General features: G+C 39.6%; 1 protein-coding gene and 1 long non-coding RNA gene across 2 annotated transcripts; one reads left to right on the top strand and one right to left on the bottom strand.

Annotated features, from left to right (window-relative positions):
- Nucleotides 1-319: 319 nt before the first annotated feature.
- Nucleotides 320-5,235, bottom strand: LOC147653471 (uncharacterized). Its single transcript, XR_015286232.1, has 2 exons — nucleotides 2,240-5,235; nucleotides 320-2,129 (listed from the first exon to the last, which is right to left on the bottom strand). It is a non-coding gene; the product is annotated as an uncharacterized LOC147653471 (long non-coding RNA).
- On the top strand, nucleotides 5,228-27,985 carry LOC111922970 (ADP-ribosylation factor-like protein 8B). Its single transcript, XM_086886966.1, has 7 exons — nucleotides 5,228-5,781; nucleotides 10,331-10,411; nucleotides 18,939-19,012; nucleotides 19,387-19,480; nucleotides 21,932-21,999; nucleotides 25,238-25,308; nucleotides 27,593-27,985. Exons 1-7 carry the CDS (start codon nucleotides 5,593-5,595, stop codon nucleotides 27,640-27,642), a joined length of 627 nt encoding a protein of 208 aa, XP_086743092.1. The 5' UTR covers nucleotides 5,228-5,592; the 3' UTR covers nucleotides 27,643-27,985.

Here is a 27,985-nt window from a genome sequence, read left to right as displayed (position 1 = left end):
GTGAAAGCTGTTAAATACCCTCCTTCAATGTTTTGACATTATGCTAAAATTTAAATTTAAATTCTGCTTCTCTATCTGAATAATATGGATCTAGTTTATTGTGGTGCTTATTTTGGGACATACAAAGATATTCACACTTCCAAGGGAGATGGTAACTGGCACTTAAAGAATCTGAACAGAATAAAAACAGTCCAGTCCTCCCCTTACAATTTTTTTGCTTTTTTGGTAAAAATAACATCATGGAGAGATGTTTTGAGAGGCCAGTAAGATCACTATGTAGACAGCCTAGGATGTGACCAGAATCCTGAAGAATTCAGTAAAATTTGCTTTATTTTCTGCATCACACTGGGATACCCTGCTGTAAATATATATATCGGTAAAGAATTGTACAGATTTCAGACCTCTGCAATATGTTCTAGACAACTTCCAGACAGATTAGATTTCTACATGTACCAATCCATCAATTTCAGTACAAACAACAAGAAAGCAGAGACTGTTCCATAATTTTAAAACACATTCAGTTATGTAGCACTGATGACCTTTTGAAATCCCACTCTTTAAGCATACACACCTAAAAGTTACTTGAAAGACATTTTCATACTGTGCTTGTCCCAGGTCTTTTGCCCTGGCAAACAGGGAGCAAAATTAGGGCCTGAGACTTCAAGTTAAGTTTCATTTCAAAAAAATAACATTGATACAAAGCAAAAAAGTTTATTGTTTGTCTTAAAAAATACTGCTTTATTTCATCTTTCCTAAAAACATTTTTGTTGTTTGTTCTTGTATTTTTTTTTTTCCCCATGCTACTGAAAGCCGTTGTATAAATGGCTGAAAACATTCAAAAAGCTTACTAGTCTAACTTCATCCCTTACCACTTCTAAATGATTCCCAATGTGTGGCTATCCCAGAACTCCCTGTCTGTTTTTCTGGAAATACCTAATTGAATATTAACCTTGCTTCACAATATTTTTCATTATGATGACGATCATGTAAACATGCTGTATTCAACATAAATTCTAAGCTTTTCTGTATACCAGTCAAGGATCAGGGTCCTTACAGTATAGTTCTTTCATACAGCTCTTCCAAAACTCTTGCAGCTACCCTTCTCTTCACTGTCACTGCCACTCAGGACTGCAAAAGCTTCTCACATTTGTTGTCCCCTTGTTATATATAAGTAAAGGGCAAGAAGGTAAAGGGCACCAATCAATATTAACATCCTTATGGGAATAACTTTTGATTTAATTATGTTCACTATTATGGTATATTGATTACAGGTTTCTTTGGCCAGCAGTAATTAGATGACATTTTCAGTGTATGCTTGTATAAGCCTTAGTTTATAACTGGTAAGGTATTTTATTGATTAGTAATCAAACACAAACAGACAGCATGAAAATTAATATGGATCATTATTTTATATATTCAACCAACATTTTGGCTCTGTGCACACAATTCCAGAGGGTGGTGTTCAATACCACATATATCTGGCTCAAGGCAATATGCAGTCACCTGTCTCTGCCTTTGTTTTCATATCAGGAAATATATTTATTTAACAGAACTCTTCAAGATCCTGCAGAAGAAATACACCATATGTTGGCAGTCTCACGGACCACACTGCTCCCTCAGGCTACTAGCAGGTTGAGAAAAGATGACAGCTTGCCTGTGTCAAGTGATGATTTCCTGAGGCAGGGACAAAACAACCACCCATTTAAAGGGAGGCTAAAGGCATTCTGCAGTCCCACAATGATAATATGGTTAATGTCACAACAGAACACAAAGCGCCTTATTACTGGGGCAGCTGGTAATTAAGGGCACTGGACTAATAACAGACTTAGGCTGCCTGTAAATCCTATGCACTATTTCAGCATGAACTGCATATACCAAGCTTAAGGGTCCAAATCACAGCATTTTTGATTTAAAAACCTTAATCTGCCACTTTGCCAGTCCTTACAGAAATCCTTCTTCACCTTTTCCCTCACCAGAGCATGACAAGAATTTAGGGCACATACTAGAGCCTCTGGGGCTGCAGCCAGCAGAGGGCACAGATGACACATGCAGACACTGGTGGGTACCTCACTGAAAAGTTCAACACGGTCTTTCTGCTCCTTTCAGCAATGCAGCTGCTTGACTTTGGCCTACAAACAGAAAAGATGACTAGTCACTCCCTAATGTAGTGCTTCACTAGCAGAAATGACTGATTCTACAGGTTTTTTTTTCCCCAAATATCTGGTATATCAGGACAAACCTGAATATGCCAGTGAAGCATGCTTCTCATGCTCTCTTCTCTGGAGATTTTATTCAGCTGAAAGTTTCTTCTCCTTAAGATCTGTCCAGGGAGGTGGTTGAATCACCATCCCTGGAAGCAATCAAGAAATAATGAAATGTGGCTCTTAGTGCTATGGTCTAATTTACAAGGTGGTGATCACTCAGACATTGGACTCGATGATCTTAGATGTCTTTTCCAATCATAATGATTCTATGATCTTCAGCTGTCACTAAAATACATGCTTAAAACACAGATAATGTGCTCGAATCTCTTTGGTAGTGCTCTGAAGTACATATTTCAGTCTCAAATACCTTGTTTCTCCCCAAATACGAAAGATCTGGATATGCAATGTTGGTTCAAATAATTTTGCTGATCATGTGTTTATTACATCTCCACCATTGTCACCTGAAACATAAGATACTTTTATAAATTTTTATAGTACAATTAAATCTCTGCAAAGGAGTAAGCTGCTTTGCTAGCTCTTCAGAGCACCTGGAAGACTCAACAATCTGGGTACTGCATGGTCCCATAACACTCCTAAACTGGTCCTGCAGTATGTAAAACTCAATAGAAAAAACAGAAAAGTAAAATATTCTATCAGTCTGTGGTTAAATGTTTCCCAGAAAGATTAAGTGGCTTGTCTGTCTACAGCCACACAGGATAACAGGATAGCCTTTAGCTATGGAAACAAATGTCCTCTGAGCTGCAAACTGTAGCAAGGCAGTTAATATGTCACAAATACAATACTCTATTACCAAACAGTATGTAAAATAAAGAATGCCTCTTATAATCATACAGTTTTGCAAAATATGTAACAGATTTTAGAATAATATAACAGAACTTTAAACTTGGACAAACCCCCAAGACACTATAAAAGACTTCAGTCATTGGACAACTGAATTAATGTTTTAGAATTTATCTGTGCATCTTCTGCCAGCCTTTTACGAGGATATGCCTGAAATGTATTTTTTCAAAGTTACTATATCTACAATGTATTGTTAAGTAAACTTCCAGCACTATGAGACTCAAGCACTACTTAAAATTTAATATTTCTTGCAAAAATAGAGACTGCTCAATTTTATGTGAATTGTCCTCCATGCAGTAATCAGTACCACTTCATTCCCAGAAATCACTCTCACAAATGGACTGTCTTTATTTTACACATCACCAGATGAGGGGATAAGGGGAAAATTCCTATATTTATCAGTTTTAAGAAACATTTCATCTATTCACCCAAATTTCAGTAACTGCTTTAGCCAAAAGAAGTTTTTAAAAATTGCAAAAATGAAAGATTAGTGATTTGCTTCTGAATTATTTCCCAGTCCTTCTACCCATCCAACCAGAATAAACCACCTCATCAACTTTTCCACCCATTTCCCCAGTGATTTCTACAGTTAGTCGTAGTGTAAATGGTGAACTGGCTGATACATTTGTTACTGCTGGTGAGGATGTACCTACTTATTGAGTAGCCATCTGGAAACTACTCAGAGACAAGTAAACCAACAGAGTTCTGCTACACTCTCCCTCCATGCAGGATCTGACCTGGTTCCTTTTACTCTGCCACCAATTTTCTAGAAACTTCAAGAGCTACATTGTGCTTTGAAACTGCTGAAGACACTATTACTGCCACAGTTTTAAGGGTGGCATTCAAAATTCTGACTCCACCCAAATTACCAATGCTAGGGAACAGCATTAGGAGAAATAGACTTCCTCTAGGCAGAACAAAATCTGATGCTACTGGGGGGGGTGGTGGGGGGGGGGATAGCAAAAGAAAAAAAAAGAGAAAAAAAGAAAAGAAAAAAAGAAAAGAAAGAAAGAAAAAAAAAAAGGCCTTCTTTTGCTTGTTTGAGACTTGCTACTGAACATAAAATCTGGACAAAAGCAATCAGATTTAAGAGAAGCAATGAAAAATAATTCCCTAACATTACCATTAGGTGGCAGGACCAGCTGCAGTGTCCAATTTCGTTTTGGAAATATGCAATTGAATTTACAAGAGCAATAACTCAGTAATTTTAGAATTACACTAGGAGTCATTTTGAAATCTATTTTGGTATCTAAAACCAGGGTATGAAAAACCATGTAGTTTTTCACCTTTACAGCTAGCCCACAACCAACTGCTCCTAAGAGCTTTGAGATTTTGTGGTCCGACTGAGATAACCAGCGAACTTTTGTCACAGAGTGCATTCTCTAGATTGCTGAATTATGTCTCTAAAAAGACGAAGAAAACCAAATTTTAAAATGCTTTGATGTTTGTGCCATGTTTCACTAGAAAAGGTATCCACACTAAATGTGCATATGTTTTTATATCTGTATGAATGTCCTTCATCAACCAATACTGCCAGCACTGTAACCTTTTCAGATCATCACATTTCAGTGGCAAGTTCTGAGACTGGCAGGTGGATCCAGGAGAAGTGCTAGCCTTGTGTTTATGGGTAAAACAAGCTTTTCTCTAATGCTCTGTGTCAAGACTGTATGCTAAATGTCACTTATTCAGTGCAGGCAGAAGATTCTTGGTGAAGTGGCATGTCTCATCATTGATCACAACACAAAACCACCATCACAAGCATCTCTTGTGGCAAGGAGTCATACTGCGGGTGATTTTCCAAAAGTTATCAAGGGAGAAACAAAATAAAAACATGGTAAGCTCTGGATCTGGAAGCCTGTCACTACTCAATGAAGAATTCAAGCAGAGTTTCCTGGGACCAGTGGAGGTCCTAGCTTAGGGGTGTGGTAAGTGCCACCACTAGACGTGATGAACATACAGAACCGATGCTGTCAAGCAGCCCAAGCCCACCAACTCTCCTAAGGCAGTGCTGCGGCCTCGGCCCCCTTTGCTGGTGTGGGATGCTGTACAGCCCGCCCGCGGCAGCAGGTCAGTGCCGGCCCGTCCCATCCTTCCACAACCCAGGGACCAGCTGTTCCCGCACAGGATCCCTGCAGCCTCCTTCGCGGCTGCATCCCCTTCCTAGGCATTCTGGGCCGCCCGCTCCCGGCCAGCGCCAGCCCCTCGCAGGGCGCTGCCACCGCTCCCCGCCCGCCCGCTGCAGTCCAGTGCAGCCCGGCCCGGCCCAGAACAGAACAGCCCAGCCCGATCTGATCTGACCCGGCCCGGCCCGGCCCGGCCCATTCCATCCCGGCCCGGCCCATCCCGGCCCGGCCCAGCCCCCTCCCCTGTCTGCAGCGAGCGGCGGCGGGAGAAGGGCGGCGGCGCCGTCACGTGAGGCCCTGCCTGGCGCTCGGTTCCCCGCGCAGCCCCGCCGCCGCCAGCCCGGCCCGAGCCCCGCCGCCGCCGCCGCCTCGCCTCGCCTCGCCTCGGCTCCCCCGTTGCTCCCATGCCCAGCAGCGAAGCGGTGCCTCTGGGGCTGGGCGCCTGCCGCAGGTCGGGGGCGCTGGGCGGGATGCTGTCGCTGGTGGCGCGGCTGCTGGAGTGGCTGCGCTCGCTGTTCTGGAAGGAGGAGATGGAGCTCACGCTGGTGGGGCTGCAGTACTCGGGCAAGACCACGCTGCTCACCGTGCTGGCGGTACGCGGCCCCCGGCCCGGGGCAGGGCGGTGCGCGGCGCTGCGGGGCCCACCGGCGGGGCAGGGCCGCGGGGCTGGGGCTGGGGCGGGCGCGGCCGCCCGGCGGGGCTGCGGGGGCCGCCCGCCCGCCCGGGGCCGCCGCCCCGCGGCCTTTCCCCGGCAACAAGTGCGGGCTTTGCTGCTGCGGTGGTGGCACCGCCTGCCCTGAGGTCCCGCGGCCATGCGGTGGGATGCGGAGGGAGGGGGGGCGGGAGAGAGTATGAGACAGCTTTTGCATGGTTTGCAGCCTCGAGAATTTCACAGCGGGAGGCTAAGGTGTGAGTGAAGGTGTTTTCAGAGGGAGGGAGAAGATATCTCCTGGGTCTGGCTGCAAAGTGTGCCGGTCTTGGAGCAGATTCATGGACGTGGGCTCTTGCCGTGGTTCAGGTTGGCTTTCCACGTTCAGTGTATCCCAGAATAATATACTGTGCATCCCTCAAGGCCACAAATTGCCCGTTACTGAATTTTCTCCTCCCATCATTTGCAGCAATACTAATGCCTCCCACAAATCCTCTATAGCTCTTCCCCAGCATTCAAGACTGATTCCAGCATTCCTTTCCCGCTCTGGTGATGGCCTTGCAGCCTCTATATGCTGACACCTGCTATGACATTTTCTTTTTTTGTCACCATGCTGAAATACATTCCTCGTCTTAGTTTGCTGTGCCCTCCAGACTGCATTTGGGTGCATCCCAAATATTTGCTTTTCGTCAGAGGATGGAAATATATATATGTATGAGTGTGTATATATACATATATATATATATATATACACACAAGTTACATTTTGCTTACTTCTAATCATGAAGCTTAGTGAAGCTTTTTCTGCAAGGTATCTCTTGTGAGGTGTATCACAGCTTCAGTTGCTACGAGATGAAAATTTCTAGATAATCTTCAGTCCTTTTTGTGAAAAGCTAGTAGATCATGAATCAAAACCAGACTGGGAGATGTGTGGGTCAAAGTCAGAGAGATTGAGGTAATGAAGACCTGAAGATTATATGATATTTGTTACTCGCTTTTGCATATGATTATGGATTAAGGGAAAATAAGAGATTATGCATTAGTGTGAATGAAGAGGAGGAGAGAGAGCAGGAGAAAAAGGAATGGCAAATGCCCAATGAAAGTATGTTTTGGGTGACATCAGCAATCAATGGTATATACCTGTATCTGGTATTTTAGCTGGTTTGTCAGACACTCCAGTAATCTTGCTAAATTAGGCCTCGGTGCTTCTTATACCCATTGGAAGTTGCATTATGACATTTCCCAAGGGTGGGCCTTGCCTAGGAATGGGGAAAAGACATGGCAAATTACATTGCTTCGTGGATTGTTTCCATGAACAGAGCAAAGAGGAACACAGCGGTTCAGAGACCTCAGTAGAGTGTGGTGCCAGACTTTGTGTCTTTAACTATTTGTCCACTCCCATGTACTATACCACCAATAGAATGGCATTGTAGGTGTTTGTGATGTTGTCTTCAACACCAGAGCACTCCTCTTACTGCAGGTCTGATTTTCCCTGCAAATGTTATTTCTTAAGAATATTCTACAAGGCATTCCTGTTTTTTGACTTAGGCAGGGTCACACATTGCAGGTTTTGTAGATTTCAGGTCTTCCAGTCTGGACATGAGATGCTGTGATAATCACCAAAGAAAAGTGGTTGGAGAATTTTGAAAAAAAAAATAAGAATAAGGCAATGAATTAGAATTTGCTCTAGAATACTGTTGATATGGGAAGGGCAAACAGGGAACACTGTGTATGTTTGTGAATACACAAACATAGAGTGTGACAATGAAAATAGCTGTTGTAAAGTAGTGGCTACTTAAAATGCAGGCTGCAGTGGATCACGAAAAAACGTTGGAAATTACAACTTTTTTAATTTTACAAGCTCACTCAGAGATCCTATCATGCTAAGATTGGATAAACACCCTTTTAGACAGTCTGCTCTCAAGAGTTGGAGCCATATTTAGTCCTTAATTACCAATGTAAACCTTGGATAAAATCACTGCCACATACTGTGGATGTGCATTGATGTAATGGAGTAGAATCTGGTCCATGGTTGTTGATATGTTTGGGGGTAATGATAGTTTTAGTTATCAGTTCAATATTCAGAAACTTTAGGGGGACATTAGAAACTTCTTATAATCAGTTATTTTTCATTTGTGTTGGGAGGTAATCTGTTTTTTATTGAAATATGACAAAATTTTTTTACATTCTTAAATATTCACAAAAATAGGCAATTTGCCATGTAAACCTTCCTTAGCAAGCACAGTAGTACAGATTTTTTACTTTGTGGTGGTTAGATAGTTACAACATTTAAAACACAGTAAACAAAGCTCTCGCTTGATGTGGGCAAACGATTCAACCAATTCCTTTCTTCACTTTGTGAGAAAATAAAAAAACTGTAGACATAATACTTTCTTTGTATCTGATTCCATTCAACCAGAATGGAGAGTTTTTAGAGGAAAAGACTAAAGACCAGTGAAGAAGATGCTAATTCTTTACATTCTACCCCAAATACTAGAGCAATTATGGTGGTTTGGTTTTTTGTTTGGTTTATTTTTGCCTTCCAGTTTAGCACGTTACATGTGATGTATAATTTGCTGACAAAAGTAGAATTCTGACTTTCTGCAGCCTCCTGAGTCAACTGTCTGGTTTTCTAGGCATTCCTGTCCTTGAGTAATAATGCTACATTTTCAGTGTTTATGTGTTCATTTGTGTTTGTATGTCAGTCCTCTGCAAACATAGGTACTACATATTTTAACAAATTTGTATAATATTAAGATTGGAAAGGAACTCCAAGATCATCAAGTCCAATGCCCAAACACCACCCTGTCAACTAAACCATAGCACGTCCAGTCCATTCTTGAACATTTCCAGGGATGGTGGCTCCACCATTTGCCTGGGCACACCAGTACCCAATACACAAAAGGGTTTACTGGTTGGCTTTGTCTTACTATATCCAGTTAAAAACTTCAGTCAGTGCTGGCTATGTGTATCTGTATGAAACTGCAGGGGCTTTTGTCTTCACTTTCTTTTCTCTACTGCTGTTGACAAGTTACTGAAGCAGGGAAGAAGAGAAAAAAAGACACAAAAGATGGTGAAGATGTACAGAATTTAGCAAGAGGATTCCCATAAATAAGGTTGAACAAAGAACTGATGGAAGTTTTTTCTTGCTTGAAGGATCTAGTTCCAAACTCCAAAATCTTGTGAGACAATCATGTAACTGTCAAAAGTTGCAGTTTTTAAAGCCCCAGATTAAAAATTATTAACCTTACATTGTAAATGCAAACTGGAGGCAGAGTGTATTCTCGCTCCACCACAAAAAGGACATAGAAAACTTTAAGAAATTGTACAGTTCTCAGTAACAGCCCTGGAGGGGTAGACTGAGAGACACACTGCTGTTCCAGTGTACCCTGAAGCTCTGATCCTCCATTTCTCGGATGAGAGGGAACTGACGGAACATGACTGCATCCTGCCTTGTCCATATACCCATATATTCTTCCAAAAAAAACAACCAACCCAAGGTTCATGGGTTGATGAGGTAAATATGAGCAGATAGATGCAGAAAGGCAGTGGCAGGCCCAGAAGGTGCCGCTTTCCTTGCTGGATGACTGGAAAACCAGGATTGCTGTGTGTTGCAGAGAGCACCTGTGCCTCTGTTAGGACATAAGTAACAAACCTGCCTATCTTATTGTACCATGTCCAGGAGACACAATAGCTTGTTAATGGTGCATTTTCAAAAGGAAGATGAATGATGAGTTACCCACTCATATCTGAGTTTTGTCTTTACCCTGAAAAAGTATCTTCTGTAGTAGGTAGAAGTCTTTAAGATTCCCATTGGTGTGGTGAGAAATGTCTTTGTTGTGAAAATATTTCTCTGAACTGGGGGAGGAGGCACCATTTTTGTGCTGGGGGTTTATGTTTGGAGTTTATGGTACATTGAGTTAGTCCCTTTTACTTTTCTGCCTTAATGCATTCTCTTAGCTCTGCAGCAGGATTCCTTTGCTGTCACCTACACAGAAAAAAAACAAGTATTCAGAGAGTCCTCTATGCATGGGTGGTCCTTCATTGTTTATATTTGGAGTTAAGCTAGTGGTAACTGTAGTGAGAAACTAGAGGAAAAAATCATGTTTGTAGTCAGTTTTATAATATTTTATCATATTGAGGGTAGGAGTAGGTGACCTTTGAAGGCTTCTTTCTTTCAACTCAAATCATCCTACAATTCTATAGTTTTGGCTGTGTTGCCAAAGGATCAGATGAAGAGTTATCTGAAGTCTCATGGTTTCTGGGGTGATCTTTGTTGCTGAAGAGAATAAAAGATCACTTAAAGTGGCTGAGATGAACAGTCTTCCTTGATGTGACAATGCAATAATTGAAGTGCTGGCCAGTGCTCTTGCTGAAAATTAATGTGATATTTTACAGTATTGTAAAATACCATTTTTTAGATTGCAAGTGAGAACATTTCCTGTATGTATCAACTGTTTTATAATAAATACAATTTTGGTTTTATATTCTAGTCGGGGCAGTTCACAGAAGATATGATTCCTACAGTAGGCTTCAATATGAGAAAAATAACAAAAGGAAACGTTACCATAAAGGTAGGTGTGCATGTTTAAATTAATACAGAGTTAATAAATAATGGAGTAATTTCAACTGGAACTATGAAAGACAGGAAATTTATTTTAAGATTATAGGGTCCCTTATCTATTTTTCTAGCTCCAGACTAACTTTTTTTTTTAAAGCAATAGTAATATATTTCTTTGTTACATTAATCTGTTTGATTTCATTGTATTCCATGCCAGGCAGAAGCTTTGTTACAGTTTTTTGGTTTAGAAAGGTTATAAAATGGGGAGATGCTGAGGTAGCTGAGTTGTCTCCTGGGGGTGTATCTGTCTTTTCCCCTTCTCCCCTCCTCAGCTGTAAGTGAAATGGTAGGTATCTCAGTGGAGAGTGTGGTTTAGCTCATGCGTTAGCAATGCTGAAATAGAACATTTAGCTTAAGTCAGTTATTGGGGAACCATCTCTTAGAGCTACAGAGACACATAGGCATCAAAATAGAGGTAAATCACTCCTAGCATTAACACTGTCTGTTGTTAGACAATGAAGGGAGCCTGGTTGATTAGTCTAGATGAAATTCACAACTTCTAGCTAAAATTAGGTAAAGGGAATCCAGATTTTTTGTCTTTACCTTAACTTTTCCCTCCTTTTCCAAAACATGTAAGTTCTTTTCTCCCTCAGTTCTATAGATATTCTTCCTCTGGTTTGGTATGACTCCTGAGCCACTGATCAAATTCCAGCGTTACCACAGTCAATAAAAAAGTTACTGCATTCAACCATAGTTCATAAATAATCTGCAGGAAAAGGAATTTTATTTGTATTTTGCCTTTTGCACAGAAGCAATGAGGCCATGATTGGCAGAGAGAAAACACAGGCATAGATGGAGGGCTGTACTGATGCTGCTGCAGAATTGTCAGGTGTAGGAGAAAACAGAAAAGTCGTTGATGGCTCATTAAATTAGGCAAAAATCTTTTGCTAGTAAGCAGTCATCAAAATCCAGTAGTTTTTGAGCCAGGATAGTTCAAGAAGGAACTGACTGACAGTTTATACCAGGGTTGTCTGAGCAAATGATGTTGCAAGATTAAGTTGTGCAGGGAGGGTGTGGGTGAGTTTCTGTGGAACTGTGCCTTGTTTTACTCTGATCTCAAAAGTAATTTTATATATAGTTGCTATAATATAATTTTTAAGAATAAGGAGATAATGCTAACATAATTAATATGTTTATTAGTTTCAAAAATGATACTTGGTTTGGAAGCCAGTCTGCACAGGAAGATACATTGACTCATTCTCACAGTCTTTCTGCTACAGCAGCATTCAGGGAAAGTAAGGAGTGTAGGGGAATATGACTCTTACACATAGATGCTTATTTCCTTAAAAGTCTGTCAGGATAAACTACTTATATGTCACTGTTCCTATATATAGGTTAAAATCTTACAGGTTATTGCTAGATAAGGTTTCCAGAATTATTTTACTTTGAGAAAAATGGCATAATCTGTTGATAAGTTGGTGACTCAAATGACGAGGAGGTGCCTATTGCTAAAATCCTTTTATGAGCTCTTTGCAGCCCAGCAACAAGGATTCAGTGTAAATTTTTCTTTAACCTTTTTTTTCCAACAAAACAGGTAACCCTTCTTATAGAAATATTACGAGAAATATGATATTCAACTATCAGCTATTAAAATTAATGAATAAAGCGTTATTTTACTAAACCTGTGAAGTTCTTTAAATATGACAGGAATGATTATGCTAAGGAAAGACCTGACATTGTGTCTGACCTTTTTCAAAGGTTTCAGGGGACACTGAAAAACAGAATCAATTAAACTTATAAAATTGAGGTTGAGAAATCACTGGGTCAAAAAGTCATCAAGTGAAAAATTTGCATTCTGTAAGTATAGGATTGATTACTTTTGGAAAGGTAAGTTGCAAACCCAGCAATTAGGTAATACTAATCCTTTATCTGTTGCTGTATTTTGGGGTAGGCCACTAAGAAGGAAGTACTATGCTAGTACAGTGTCACTGCCTGGTTTCTTCAGCTTCATCTGCAGATTCCATACAATTCCAGAAGGCAGAGAGAACTGAAACCCATGCTCTTCTTTCCTGTCTTCTGATTTTGGCAGTCATTTCCAAAAGCTGGTTGATTTATTCTTATTTTTAGTCTCTAATCTTACTATGTAGAAGTATGGTCACTGGCATCTGTGCGTGTATGGTGAGTATTTATCTGAGCCACACTAAAAGAAAAAAAACTGATTTATGCAAGCTGAAACATTTTGTAGGAAGATACCAGTTTCAGATGTTCTTGAATTGAAGCTAAACCTGTTTAGAAATATACGGCTGTCAGCTTTAACCATGAACTGTCAAATTTTGACTTACCAATATGTTTAATAACCTGCCACCTGTTATTTCCAAGAAGAGAAGGCAATAAAGGAAGGATTTTACCACATGGTGTTTGAAATCTAAGCAGGCAGTTTTGTATTTTGAGATTGTGGTTGAGGTTGTTGGTATGATTTCTAGCATCAAAATATTTTATATGCTACAACTTAGGAATCTGCTAGAACTATTCCATTGAAGTTCATTACAAAACTGATGACTATCTTTTTTTTTCCGTGAAAAAAATATCTGACTGAATTACTTTGAGATTTTAATTCCAAACAAGTTTTGCCATTTTCTGAGTGATTCGATTTTGATGTTTTTTTCTGTTTTTTGAATCTGCTTACTATTAGCAATCCTTTTGCTTTGGTGAGATTTACTGTTCAACAAGCTAGACAGCAATTAATAAAACTTACTTTAAGAAGCCAAGTTCCAAGAACCTCAGAAGACTTGAGTCGTGAACTGCTATTTAAAGGGATTGGGAACCTCTAGCTAAGAAATTTTTGGTTCTTGCAGTGATGGTCTTTGAACAGTCTCTGTTAAAAGGAAATAGAGCACCGCATACATGTATACACAGAGGTAATGCCACAGATTCATTTCCCTTGCTCTTGCGTTTGTTTTTCTTAAAATAGCATGGCCAGGTAGAGCGTGCACTTCCTGGCCATTGTGTTCCAGAGGGAGTAGAGAGCAGGTTCTGGGGACTGGAGCTGGCGGGGTGGGCTGTGGTCACCCCGGCTGTCACCACTAGATGCCGGTGTCCCTCCACCACACCCTGCACAGCCTAACTGTGGGAGAGCAAAGCTGGGCTTCTCGCTGCTTGCTCTTTGCTCTGATGTGGCAGAGAGGCAGGAGAAGGATACCAGCTCTGTGCAGTCCTCTGCCTGCTTCCTTTGTTACAGCACTCCTGCTCTGGACAGTAGTGTTTTCAGGTCTCCACGCATCCTCATAGAAGCAGAATTCTTCTGCTTTGTAATGTTTCCTCCTTCTATTCAGGTTATCTTCCCTGTTGTATTGTCATTTCAAATGTCATGCAGTAATACAAGCCTATGTGTGTTCTCTAAGTGTAGCTCCAGCAGTGTTTCAGCACATACTGGCTATACTGTATGACTTGGATCACTGAAAAAGCTCTGCTATGTCTGGCCTGATTTCAAGTCAAAGCAGTTATTTCTATAGCAAAGGGATTTTTGCTGGATGTCCCAGTGTTTTGTGATAGCTGCCTGTAAGGAAGAGCTGTTGGACTGGTGGATTGAAAAGGGCTGTGTTCCAGAGCAGGAAGCCCAGTGATTAGTGCTAACTCCTAGTGATTCTTTAGTGGGTTTGTTAGCGACCTGGATGGTGGGACAGGGTGCACTTTCAACAAGTTTGCAGGTAGTACAAAACTAGAATGAGTGGCTGGTGCAGCAGAGGGTTCTGCTGCCCTCCAGAAAGACCTTAACAGGCTAGAGAAATGGACTGATAGGACTCTTAGGAAGTTAAGTACAAGGACTTTGCTTTTGTGTCCTGTTTAAAATCCACCTGTTGATCCTTCTAGCATTGCATTTTGTGTCTCTGATAAAATGGCAAAATAGTCCCTGATCACATAGAAGTACTGTCTCCCATTAAAATGCCTCTGTGCTTGTTATCAGGAGTTGAAGATACTTTGTGAACATTTTGTGTTGCAAGTCTATTTCCAGTTCTTCCATGAAAATATTATGATTAAATTTTGAACATTGAAATGCACATACAGTTTTTCTCTTTTATATGATCTGGTTAAAATGCCTAATGGTGTGTTTAAAAGTTGGGCTTTATCACCAGTGAGGAGGGAGAACAGAGTTCTTTAAAGGGCCAAGACTGATTTCAAAGAACATAGTGTTCTGAGAAATTTTGCCTGCAGAAAATGTAACCACATTGCACATTTGTTTTTTTTACTCTATGAGCAACTGTGAAGGCATTTCCAATATGTAGGATAATAAGTAGTAAGTATTCTAAAAGTAAGATATTCTGACTTCCATATTAAGTTACATGGCTGGTAGGTACTACCAGTTAGGCTGTATAGATTTGTATATACAGGGAAATTTATGAGAAGGTTTAAGATTATTAGATTTTTTTAGTTGTCTGTTTATTAGGCAAAAAAGATAGATATTTTTGGTTGAAGATTCCGGTCTAGAATAGGTGATCATTTAGGATTTCTCCCTCGTGAGCTTAGCCAGGTGGTAAGTAACCCAGCCTGAGCCAGTTGTCTGAACCTGCTGGGGAGCAGTGAGTGCTTTGCAAGAATTGTTCACCAGGCAAGGTGGGTAAAACAAACAGAGTAATTTCCTGCTGTTGGTGCCCTCTGAGCACTATAGTAGCCAAAGAGAAATTTTTGTCACCTGGATTAAATGCCTAAATTTTAGGTGATTGAAGTTGTCCCATGCTTTCCAGTTGCTCCCTATCATTACACACTGAGTTTACTATGAATACAACAACTGTTTGTTGTGTATGTTTGAGCTCATTGGTAACATCTCAGGCTTGCCTGTGTACATTGTCATGGTAGATTTTACTGGTGCTGACTTATTTTGCCCAAATACTCCTCTCTGCTTAACAAATTCCTCAGCTGTTTAAGTTAGGTTTTATGGCTGATACTTTCTGGATACATCCAAGAAGAAAGATACATTTTTGAGTTCAGGTATTTGTAGTGTTGGATTCATCTTGCAGGTTAAGATGCCTGCATGTGAACAACTATATGTCTACAGTGAGGCTTAAGCTCTTTCAATAATAGTCAGAGGAGCTGTAGTCGGTACTGTCCAGCCTAGAGTGTAATTCTGGCATCCTAAACATGATGTTAGATTTGATCAGCTGAAAGGCCATCTAGACTTCGCTGACTGCTGTGAAATTGTAGGTAGTGAATCCACACATTGACATCTAGATACAAATTTGTCATTGTAATCTCTGTCCAGCATATCTGAAAAAAAGCCATGTAACATGACATCTAGAAAACCCTTTTCCTGCAGCTTTCTCATGAACCATCAAGCCTTTCCACAGTATGAGCTAATTTGAAGAAACACAGCTAGAGAGTTAATGAACCTTCCTGTAACTGAACGCTTTCAAAAATCTTTGAACCTATTCATGTGCATTTTTGCTCAACTGTCATGATACAGCTCTGTGCAACAGAAAAGGATCTGCTCCTTAAACACAGCTCATAGCTACAGTTTTAAGATGGAACCTTAGATTCTCCTGAAGAAACTGGTAAGAGATAAATCCAAAGTTTCATCTTTTAGAAGAATTTGATATATTGTACTCAGGTAAGTATATGGTAAACAGTGGCTCCGTAATGATGATCTAGTTTACAGATTAAAACATTCCACTAATTAATTACAGTGTAGACCTGCAAGCACAATAAGAATTGCTACACTGTAGCAATAGATAGAGACAAATAAAACAGTGATGTATAAAATGTGGCACTAACAAGATGTGTGCCTTTGAGATTGGGCCTGAAGAGAAAATCCTTGAGATTTTAATCTCCTGTGAAGCAGTGGTACCGGATATCAAAGAAACTTTTTCTCAGTTTGGTCATTCTGTAAGCTTTTGTTGATTCTTTAAATCAGCTGGTGTTCTACTGATAAAATTACCTATTAAATATTATGAAATTTTTATTCCTGACGGGCCAGTAAAAGTCATGGGAGAAATTTGAATACCAGCCTCTTTTTAAAAACAACCAGACAAAGTAAACTTCTTTTTATAGCTACCTGTATGTTCAGCTGTTTAGTCTCCTGCCTATCCCCATTCATACCCAGAACATGCTTTCTACCTGTGTGTTAATACTGGGATGCAAAAATAGTTGATATACAAAACATGCAACACTCATGCAAGAAAACTTCTTTAACACTAAGAGCTCTCCCCTTTCCTTCCTGAGAACCTCTTACATTCTCACAGTTCTGTCTGTTCAGTCATGTACTGTGAAAATGGTTTGGTGCAACAATTTGTGTTTTGAATTAGGTAGTTAACTCTTTCATTGGCTATTCAATATAATGAGTATTGGAAAGTTACTATTAAAACCATTTTGTTTTCAAAAGTAAAGAGGTAAGGTTTTTTTTCATTTCATACATTAATTTTTTCTCCATATTTCAGATAATAATTATTATGTAATCTAAATAATAATCTTGTTTCCAAAGCACTGTTAAAAACACTTAGTCTGTATTGTGTCCTTCATGTTGTACTTTAATGAATAGCTGTAAGCCTGATTAGGGAAACTGACTGGAAATGACTTATCTTCCCGTTGTTTCAAGGTGACTTTTTCCCCTAATGAGAGTAATCTTGTTCTGCAGTTCAATTTAATATCGTAAGATATAGTATATCATCAAGCAAGGACAAAACCAGTGTTTTTTATCTTGTATTGTTTATTTTGTGATTAGTCCAGGCTACTAATCTTGTAGATATTCATGGCTATCAGCATTCCAAAAATCTAATCTGACTACTAGCCTGCTCTATCATCTTCCCCTTTTTTTCTCCCCTCTGCTTATTTTTACTAAGGAAATAATTCAGTTTCTTTTTTGAGACACACAGATGTGCACCAGATGGCTTTGGATAGTTTCAAGGTCTTGATGAGTTATTGGAGTAATTAGTGTTGGTGTAAGTTTTGTCATCTAACCATAATGCTGAACTGTGTATTCGTTATGGCCAAGCTTTTAAAGTATAAAGGTTTATTTTATTAAGACCTTTGGTACGGTGCTTCAAATGTCAGTACAGATAATAATTGATACCCATTTCATGGTCAGAAGCTCTTTCATGTGTAAAATTTTTGATCTTATTCAGGGGATCAAAAGGCACTCTACATTTAGGTGATACAATAGTTTTATGTTGGAAGGAGTGGTTAGATATCAATCAGGGAATGATTTTAATGGTGAATTGGGAAATATTTCTTTCGAAAATATGAATATAAGATATTGAAAATGATACAGAAATTGGTGTATAAATATGATTTACAGGCTGTGAAATTAAAAAATAGTGGACATTAATTGAAAAAGCCTTATCCCATGGGTCTGTGAAGTCCTGCTCTTTTGTGCCAAGCTTTGTTGCCAGAGAAGGCAATTTGGATTTATAGTGTAAATGTGAGGACAACTCTTAAAAAATTTTGTTTCTGTATATCTTACTTCCAAATTTAGTTCTTCTGTAATATACTTGCCTCCTAGATCTGCTATACAGTATATATTGTATTGATAGCTAAATCTGCTTAAAATAAGAAATTATTACTTCTCTTTTCCTTGGCAGAGGAATAAATCCATTACTTTTATTTTTCAGTATTCATCATGGTCTTAATCTGTGTGTCACTTGCTACACAACTGTCTTTGGATGTAGCTGTAACAGATAATGTATCTCACAGCTCTGGCCTGTATGATGTATATCTGTTACCTGGTATTTTGATCTGAGAAACAGTTTAGGAACAAGATACAGTCATCCACCAAGAATGTAAATTTTTGCAAAATACTATTTTTTTTTGCAAGTGAAGCAAAGTATCTAACTCCTGTACAGAAAAATAGTGTATTAAAAAATAGGAATTCCATGGGATTGCTGGGCACTAATAGCATGTGTAAATATTTACGGGGTTGGAGATTTTATCATAAGAATTTGAGCTTTCTTCAAGAAACAATGTTTAATCACTTCAGGCCCACCAATACTACTGTTTCCTTTCTGGCTCTGATTAATTAATCCACGTGTCTTTTAAAGCACATTTGTTGAACCAGTGGGAGAGCTGTGGAGGTATTGGAGCTCCTTGGAGCGGGGAGTATCATCCCTTATGTGGATTCAGTTTGCTCTCTGACCAATTCTTTGTTTATTTACTGTCTTTATCCTGCTGAAGATCTGATACATTCTTAATTCAGGTCTCCCTAGCCACATTAAAAATTAACCTGCATAACTGTTTCATACAATGAAGATACTCTTCTTTTGTTTTGAGACTGTGCATTTGCAATAATTGACTTCAGTATCTGAGTAAGACTTTTCTTTCAGTGAGTGGGAAAGGGTAACATTCTCCAAAAAGAACATTTGGAGCTTCTGGTGTCACAGGCCTTTGAATGTGCCTGTCCCCCTCCGTTTGCTGGAAGGGGCCAAGAAGACCTTTGGATAAAATTCTGGAATTGGCAATACAACCTGCATGCTGCATGTACGAGTTAATTTATTCTGTTGGGTTAGGACTATGTAGTTAAAAACTATTTTGGGCCTGAAGTGTTCTTACCTTTTCAGGTGTGGGACATTGGAGGACAGCCAAGGTTTCGAAGCATGTGGGAGCGTTATTGCAGAGGAGTCAATGCAGTTGTGTAAGTTTTCTTTTGTATGTCCATAGAAAATGTACTTTGCAATCTATATTATTATAAAATCAGGTGTTACATTATATTATATATAAATAAAATATATTTTTTTTCTGTCCACCTCCATCACATAAGAAGTACAATAAAAATAGTGTGTTTTGCATGTGCAGCAACCTAGACATGAAAGTAATTGCATATTCCAGGCAATTTTTTCCCCACAGGCTGTATTTAACTTTATGTTCCTATATCAATAAATGCAGGGCTTATTCAACTTTGCATTTTTCTAATGCTCTGGTCAATATCAACACGTTTGTCATATTTCAGATGTTTTAATGCAAATTTCTGCAGGTAATGGTCAATATCATAAATATTCTTCGTTGCAGTTACATGGTGGATGCAGCAGACTTAGAAAAAGTAGAAGCTTCAAAAAATGAGCTACACAGTTTGATAGATAAGCCACAGCTGCATGGAATTCCAGTAAGTATTTTCATTATTATTCTTACCTGAATGTTGGCAGTGTGACCTAAATCTTCATGGGTTTCTCTGGTCTCTTAAAAATACTAGGTTGATGCAGCCTTGATACACTGAGCATTCTTAGAAAAGTTATTGTGATTTTTTTTTCTTCACAGTACTCAACAACTGATGAATGCTGCACTGTGTTTGTACATTTCTTGTCTAAAGGTCAGAATAGATTTCAAAAAATTGTGTTTTCATGTGTGGCATTATCAGACAATAATTGCTTCCAGTCAGTCCCTTGTTGGCTGGGTTTCAGCCAGTGACCCAGGTATGTTTCTGGCAGTATCTTACAGCATATGAGATCAATCTTTCTACAGGTTGTCCGACAGTAATATCAAGTAGTGTCCTCTGCTTCCAGAGTTTGTGTAGGAGCTTGGCTTTTTATGTGTCCTGACTTTTTCTTGACTTAGTATTTCAAACTGAATTGTGTGGAAAAAATGCAAATACGCATCTGTTCTCCAGTTGGAAGTGACAAAGAATAGTGTATTCAGCTGAAATTCTAATGAGGAATACAAAGGTGGAGACCAATGTTGTTTATTTAAATGTAATCTGCCAATTTAGGAATCCATCAGGTTATCATTGGTCTTTATGTTGACAGCACCAAGCAAGAGTTCATACCTTGATTAAAAGAAAGAAAACAGTAGTACATACAAATGAGGAAGAAGTTGCTCACAACTTGATGGCTCTTCCTTGGCCCCTTTTTTGTAAGCAGTTATTTGAGCACTTGGCCACTACAAGTAATTGAAGTTACCTGAGGGTGAGTAGGTAGTGTAAGTTCTTAAAGAACACAGTTGAAATGTGTCAAAACACTGTCAAAACCACAGAAGGAACAGGAACTTCACATAAGATATGCCACTACAGCAGGAACTTGAGATAAGCACAAATGCCACAGTAGGCAGGAGCTAATTGCAGGCCCAGTGGAGCTGAAGGTTTCGTTTACTTAGCATCTGGACCTGCTACCCATCTAGACATTGCCACCTTGGCAGGGAAGGGAAGGGAAGTGTCTGTACACATACCATCATGGGAATGGCATCTAAATACATTCCCAGTTACGGGATTGGCATCTAAACCCCATGGATACCTGGGACTTGAACTGTATAAAAATGGTACCTCTAGTATACAGTCAGCCTCTCTCTCTCTCTCTCCCCCTCTCTCCCTCCTCTCCTCCCACTATGCTCAAAGGAGAGTTTTTCAAGTGATTCTCCATATTACAAGGTTTGCTACTGTTGTTGTGATTTTATATGTTAATTATCTATTGAACAAATCCTACAAAAGGAAAAGAAATCTACAGTTATGCTGTTCATGGGGAGTGACATTACCTGTCCTTTGCACTTTCTTCATGTTTTTTTTTTTGCTTCTCACTTTTCCTTACTGAAATGATCGGACTCATATATCTTCAGTAGTATTTAATTAATTTCTTTGCCTTTTATATGTTATAATATCACATTCCAAATGCCCAGCCTGACGCATACAGTAATTTCCAAGGTGCAGTGATGTATTTTTTACTTACTTTTATTTCACACATAGTAATTAGTATTGAACTTCCTTCAATTTATTGTGTCCAGGATTTGACATTATAGATTTTAGAGCAACTTTATTAATCTGGACTGTGAGTAATGAGTTTAATATGTTCCAGATTCATGGGATATAATGGGACAGTCTTGACTTAGAATTGTAGCACATCTGGAAAACAGTAATGCAATCATAACTAGAAGAACCTTCCATTACTTACTTTATCTTAGAATGTGCTCAACCCATTTATCTGATGGTCATTTATACTTGAAGCCTTGAATAGGAACTGAAGTTCCAGCATCTATTCGGTCAGTAAATTTTCTGCATTTCTTGGACATAATTCCTAATGGCTGCCTTTCAGATTTCTACCATGGATGCTCAGATTGAGACAGAGGTGGCTGGTGTTCAGGTGATAACTTGGTTAGGCTTGGAGGCTGAGCTGTTCAGTGTGTCAGGAGCAAAAAAATGGAGAGAGAATTTTGTCTGGGTCTTTAGGACAAGCCTCTGCTGCTGGTGCCCTACTTCTGATTACCATCAGTCTGGTCCTCTGAACTGAATATATTTCAGGGGCTTGTATGCACATAATGCATGCTTTCTGCCACATTTCTTTGCATTTAATCTGACACCATCCTATAATGCCATCTAGAATGGAGAGATTCACTTCCAGAGACTTCTGATACTAATACACCCAGAAATAATTTGATCCAGTTTTCAGAGAGTGTACATCCAGCATCTGGTCCTGACTAGGAGCGAGATTTCCATTATGTTCCCACAGGCCTTGGTCATTTTGTTAGATTCTAAATAGCTGCGAGATCCAGAATAATGCCAACAAAAAGTTACAGACAAAAATAAACTAGTGTTGCTCCTGGATTTAATATGCATATGAATTGTTTCTTTCAGGTGTTAGTTCTTGGAAATAAACGAGACCTCCCAGGTGCACTGGATGAGAAGCAGTTAATTGAGAAATTGTAAGTAGCTGGCTTCTATAAAAAGCTGAGACACTGTGAAGTTTGATTTGTAAGTCAAAATTATTGATGGTCTGTGGCAATAATTTGCTATAAAAGATGCTATTTGCATTCTCAGATATTCCGCTTCAAGCTCTGCTGGCAACTGATGTATTGATCTAGGCTGACAACTGACTGCAGTAGATTTGAACCGCTCTTGATTGTTGTTTGGTTGTGTAAAGTTTTTTCAGATACTTCTGTTTTCCCATTACTGAGAACAGAACTGCTATGGATAGTGAAAGGATCATTTTGACCTCTCACAGTACAATGCACTGTCAGTTTAATGCCTGAATGGCATTAGAACAGAACCATATAAACCTGGTGTTGGTAAATTTAAGCAATTCAGGTATTTTTGCCATATATCCAAAGCACAACTTAGGAATTACTGAAAGTAACAAAGTGATGCATAGCAAATGTCATTGTAAAGAAAATACACAATTTTGTAAAAGTGACCAGTATGGCACTAATTTTGTAAAATAGGATTCACAAATCACATAATTTTAATTAGTAGAAAGTGAAGTCTTGCTATAGTAAGGATGGTCTAAAGTCTGAGCTACTAAACTGGGACTCACAGAATGGCTGAGGTTGGAAGGAACTGAGGTCATCTACCTGCTCAAGCAGAGACTTTCGCCCCTTGGAGCTGATTGCTCTGGACCATGTCTAGACAGCTTTTGAGCATCTCCAAAGCTGGAGACTTTGCAGCCTCTCTGGGCAACCTTTGCTAGTGTTTGATCGCTCTCAGAGCTAAAAATTGCTTCTGTGTCTTCAGAGAGAGCTTCCTGTGTTTCAGTTCATAGCCATTGCCTCTTGTCTCATCACTGGGCTCCATCTTCCTTACAGGCTACCTTCAAATTTTTGTACACATTAATAAGAAGTTCCCTAAGCATTTTCTTCTCTAGCTAAACAGTCACAGCTCTTCAGCCTTTCTTAGTATGTGAGTTGCTCTAGTTCCTTAATTTTACTTGTCCTTTATTGGACCTTATCCCATAGATTCACATCCTTCTTGTACTGCTGGTTCACAGCTGGTCGGGTACAGCCTTACTGCTGCTGAGTAAAAGGGAAGGATCACCTCCTTCAGCCTGCTGACCAGCACTCCTAGTACACCCCAAAATACCATTAGCATTTGTACCACACTGCTTGATTGTTTTCAGCCTGATGACCTGCCAGGACCCCCATGTCCTTTCCTGCAAAGCTGCTTTTCCAGGCAGTTGGCATCTGACATGTGCCTGGGGTTGTTCCTCCCCAGCTGTAGGACTTTGCACTTCCCCTTGTTAAACTGCAAAAAAAGCCCTGCCAGCCCTTTCTCCAGCTTGTGGAGGTCACTCTGGGTGGCAGCAGGACCCTCTGGTATATCAGCCACTCCTTTCATTTTTCTGTCATCAGCAAATTTGTGCTTTGCCCCATAATTTGCAACAAATGAAGAAATAGAACAGGATTGGACCCAGGATTCCAGGATTGGTTCTGGTGTACATTGGTAGTCCCTGGGTTCCAGCTTGCCTTTGTGCCACTGATCACCCAGTGATCAGCCAGTCCTCAGTCCACCTCACCGTCTGTGCATCCAACCCATACGTCCTCAGCTTGTTTGTGGGGATATTATGGAAGGCACTGTCAAAGCCTTATCAAACGAAGGTGCACAATGTCAGTTGCTCTCCCATCATCTACCAAACAGTAGATTTTGTTGTAGAAGGTTATTGAGTTGGTTAAGCATGATTTCCCTTGTGTGTAATGCTGACTACTCCTGGTCATCTTGTCTGTCACATGCCTGGGAATAGTTGCATCATCACCTTCCCAGGAATCCAGGTGGGGTCCTCCTCTTTCTGTAGAGTGACATTTGCCTTCTGCTGCTCTCAGGCACCTCTCCCAATGGACACGATTGTTCAGAGTGGCCTCACAATGACATCAGCCAGTTCCTTTATTGCTTGTAGGTGCATGCCACCAGGGCTTATGGATGGACATCTCTATGTCAAGTTTGCATATTTATTCCCTGATTTGATCCTCTTCCATCAAGGGTACAACTTCTTTGCTTTTAACTTACTCATGATTTCTGGGGCCTGGGGTTTCTGAAGGCTAATCTTGCTAGCAAAGGCAGCATTTTCATGTCTTATGTAACCAGGTCCCCTGAGCAATGAGTGCACATTTTCTCCCGTCTTCCATTTGTCACTTTCTGGTTTTCTTTGACATCCCTCATGAGATCCAACTTCAGCTGGGCTTTGGCTGACCTCCTGATGTCTCTGTATTCTTGGACAATGTTTCCTTATTCCTCCCAGGTTACCTGTCTCTGCTCTGACCTTCTGCATGCTTCTTTTTCATTACTGGGTTTTTCCAAGACCTTATTGTTCATCCACTTAATGCCTTTTGGCTTTTTTTCTAGGCTTGTTAGGATAGATTATTCTTAAGTTTGGAGATGAACTTTGAATATTAACTGGCTTTCTTAAGCCCTTCTTTTCTACAGGGCCTAACTATGTGGCACTTTTCCAAGCAGATCCCCAAGAGGCCAAGGCTGCTTTCCTAAAGTCCAGGGAGGTCCCTATTTAGTTCTCTTTTCTTTACTAGAATCTCTTGTATGGTCTTCAGACTTCTCGGTGTCTTCCCACTCTCAGTCACTTCCCACCTGCTTCAGGAAAATGTTTTGTGCATGTCTGTGTCACTTGTGTGAGGATAAATAAATGAAAAAACAATAAAGTGTTCTGAAGCTCTGAGAGGGGTTATAGAGTTCCCAGAAAGAAGTTGATTAAGAACTGGTTTCTACCTAAATGTAGAGGATCCTTTAAGTGGGAGTCAGATCTGATATTTTAAGTATGATACAGTAAACATCCTGAAGACAAGTGGTGTGATCATTTGAGTACTGTTATTTTATTATGATTTACTGGAGAAAAACCCTCAGAATTCTAAGGGAAAAGAGTAAAAGGTGAATGATAAGACATGGGTAATACTTGGTTACAAACACAAAATGTTATTTTAACTTATGCATTTCTGTGGTTTTATTTCTCACTATTTTACTGACCTAACGTGTAATTCAAATTTTATAAACCTTACAGTTCAAGAAATGTGTGTCTTTCTGTGTGCAGTGGGATATTTTAAGAATTTAAGATCTGAGAATAGAATTGAACCCACTGAGTAAAAAGCAGAAAACTTATAATTTAATGGACATTCTTGTTTTCAGTGTTTGTGGGTTTATAAATCTTTGTTTCTGTTTCTGTAGAAACCTTTCAGCTATTCAAGACAGAGAAATCTGTTGCTATTCTATTTCCTGTAAAGAGAAGGATAACATAGGTAAGCTTCTTCTAGTGTCATCAGTATATGCTTTGTACTTTGGATCGGGTTTGAACATCTACCTCCACTATATTATTGAAGATCTCAATTTACATTGAAAGATATTTTGCATATATTGCACATGAGTGTATTTGTGTAATTAAAAAAAAGAAAATGTAATTAAAAAAGAACTTGTAGAAATACGTAGTTCTATGAGAAGCTAATTTGTCAGGGACCTTGGAAAAGCATATTTAAAGTCTGAAGTAATTGAATCCTTTACAAGAAACTGTGTTATTATTGAAAAAACAGTAGCTGCATATGAAGGCCTTCCAGTTATTAGGTTATCCTAAAAAAATATGGTGATTTACTCCATACACGGTTTTATTTGGTAAGCAGGTTTTATCTGCATGTGGCTGTTCCTTGAACTGAGGGATGGGTACTTTTTTCCAAATGGAAATGCTTTTCCTCTGTCTCCTATCTTCCACTTTCCTATCCCTTTTGTCTATCATGTTTTTCCATTCCCTTCCCTCTACAGGGCAGGAAGAAGGGATGAAGCACAGGCTGAGCTAGCAGCTGCAGAAAATGTCTGAGGGCATGCTACCTGTGTGCCACCCTTCTCTGCATGCTCCTGAGATAAGATGGGATGGGATCTAGGCTGGCTAGATATTTATAGCTGCTACGTGAGGAAGCCAGACTTAATAGAAGGTCTCAGCAGCTCTGTTGGGATCAGCTGAGTGAGAAAATACGAGAGTGGGAATGGGAAGAAAGCCACTTTCTCTCAGAGCTGGGGAAATTTCCATCCTACACAGGGAGAACCAGGTAGTGGAGGTGGTGAGGAGACTGTACCATGGCACTTGGACTTCAGTGAGCTGGGGGAGATTTCAGCTGTTTGCAGAGATGTGTTCACAGTGAGAGCTTACATGGAAGTGTACATGATTTGGGTATGTTAGTTTGAAGGAGACTAGACCCATGTTTGCTGCATCTTGGGGTACAGCTGTTATCTCTGAGCGAGGGAGGTGCACAGAAGGTGCTACAACACTGGGGAAGATTAGGCTTCAGGAGATAAGAGCTGTAGAAGACAACAGGATCATTTCAGTATTTGAAGGGCAGTGAATGTAATTGAGGTTTTTGAAATGTTGTGCTTGATCCTCATCAAATTGGTAAGGCTGCAATGGAGATTCTTAAAAGTGGGATTGTGACTGAAAACTAGGAAAAACAGCCTAATTTATGAAAGAATCATGGAGAAAATAGGTATTGATCCAAGTCCATTTGTCTGGATGCCCTGGAGGAGAAAAGCATGCAACAAAAAGCATGCTAAAATTTGCATGAAAAGATGATCATTAATGCAGAACAATATGAGATCACTTACTTGTGGAAGTTCTGGGAGTAGTGATGAAAAAAACTCAAACCCGAAGTGAGACTTGGTATCTTCCAGTGTAATATTGTGTAATACTGGTTTTTCAGTGTGAGCTGCAGCCCAGATAACTGGTCTCATCAGGAAGTGTAGGTGTAAGGCTGCCAGTTACTGTGTCCTGAGATGATAATTATGTAGTTATTAGCTTTGCTATAAGTGCAGTGGGTTGGTTTTTTCTGCAGTGCCTAACCTGGTCTTCAAGGATATTCATGGAGTGCTGTCTTGAACTTCAGACAAATATTGCAACAAATTTCAATTTGAGGGCTAGAGCTGCTGCTGCCCCCTGACATTCTTCCTGCCTTCCTGACAGATGTTACTGCCTTGAGGCAAAAACATCTAATCTGCTCATGAATCAGTTTGTGAACTGCTGCAGTTTTCAGCTCAATACATTGGATCGCATCAGGAGGGCTGCCAATTTCAGATACCAAATTTTAGTTGAATGTTGCACGTCTTTCAGAGACCTTGGACTCCTACAACCTACATAAATAGCTTCTTAATGTATTGTCAGATGTTTGCCCTTCTCATGCCTTCTGTTTGTGTATCTGCCTTTGTTCTCACACAGCATTTCATTCTGCATTTTACAATTTGTTTTATGGTCATCTTAAATCTTTGCTTTTTCAACAGTTCTTTATCTATGGCTTAGAGAACTTGATGTCAGTCATCATATTTCAATTTAAAACACAATTTAAAAAAACCCACAAAAAACTAGAAAAGGGCCACCTGGAGGTTGAACTTCAGAACTTCAATTATGTGTGAATGAGAACCTGTGGTTTCAGGGTTTTGTTTGGTTGAGGTTTTTGAATTTGGATTAACCTGCTAGTGTTCTGTTGTGCTTCTACACTGTGCAAACAGGCTGTTGAGTTTTTCATTTTGTTTCATCTATCCTGGCAGACATAACATTACAGTGGCTTATTCAGCACTCCAAATCAAGAAACTGTTGAAGAAACTTCTGCTGAAGATAACTCTTCCCCAATCACTTTGACTCCTATCAGCTATACACACAGAAAAGATAAGGAATGCAACTGTCTACTACCAGGACTCACTGTGGTCATATTTGTTAATGGAAGTAAATCTGACTTGTAACTTGTCTGTCTATTTTGATTTTTTTTTTTTTAATCCATATATTTGTCTGCCTAAGTGAAATTCCTGAGCGCCTTAATACAAGACTGGAAGAAATCAATAATTTTTGAGCTGAAATGTTTTGAGTTAATGCATGCAAATTGTCAAATACATAGTAATTTTTTTCTAATTTGAAACTGAATAAATTGTGCAGTGGAAACAAAA

Source organism: Cyanistes caeruleus, chromosome 4 (assembly GCF_971803275.1).
Source record: "Cyanistes caeruleus chromosome 4, bCyaCae1.hap1.1, whole genome shotgun sequence".
Classification (NCBI taxonomy): domain Eukaryota; kingdom Metazoa; phylum Chordata; class Aves; order Passeriformes; family Paridae; genus Cyanistes; species Cyanistes caeruleus.
The sequence above is the reverse complement of the archived record's forward strand: the minus strand, read 5'-3'. Positions and strand labels throughout refer to the sequence as shown.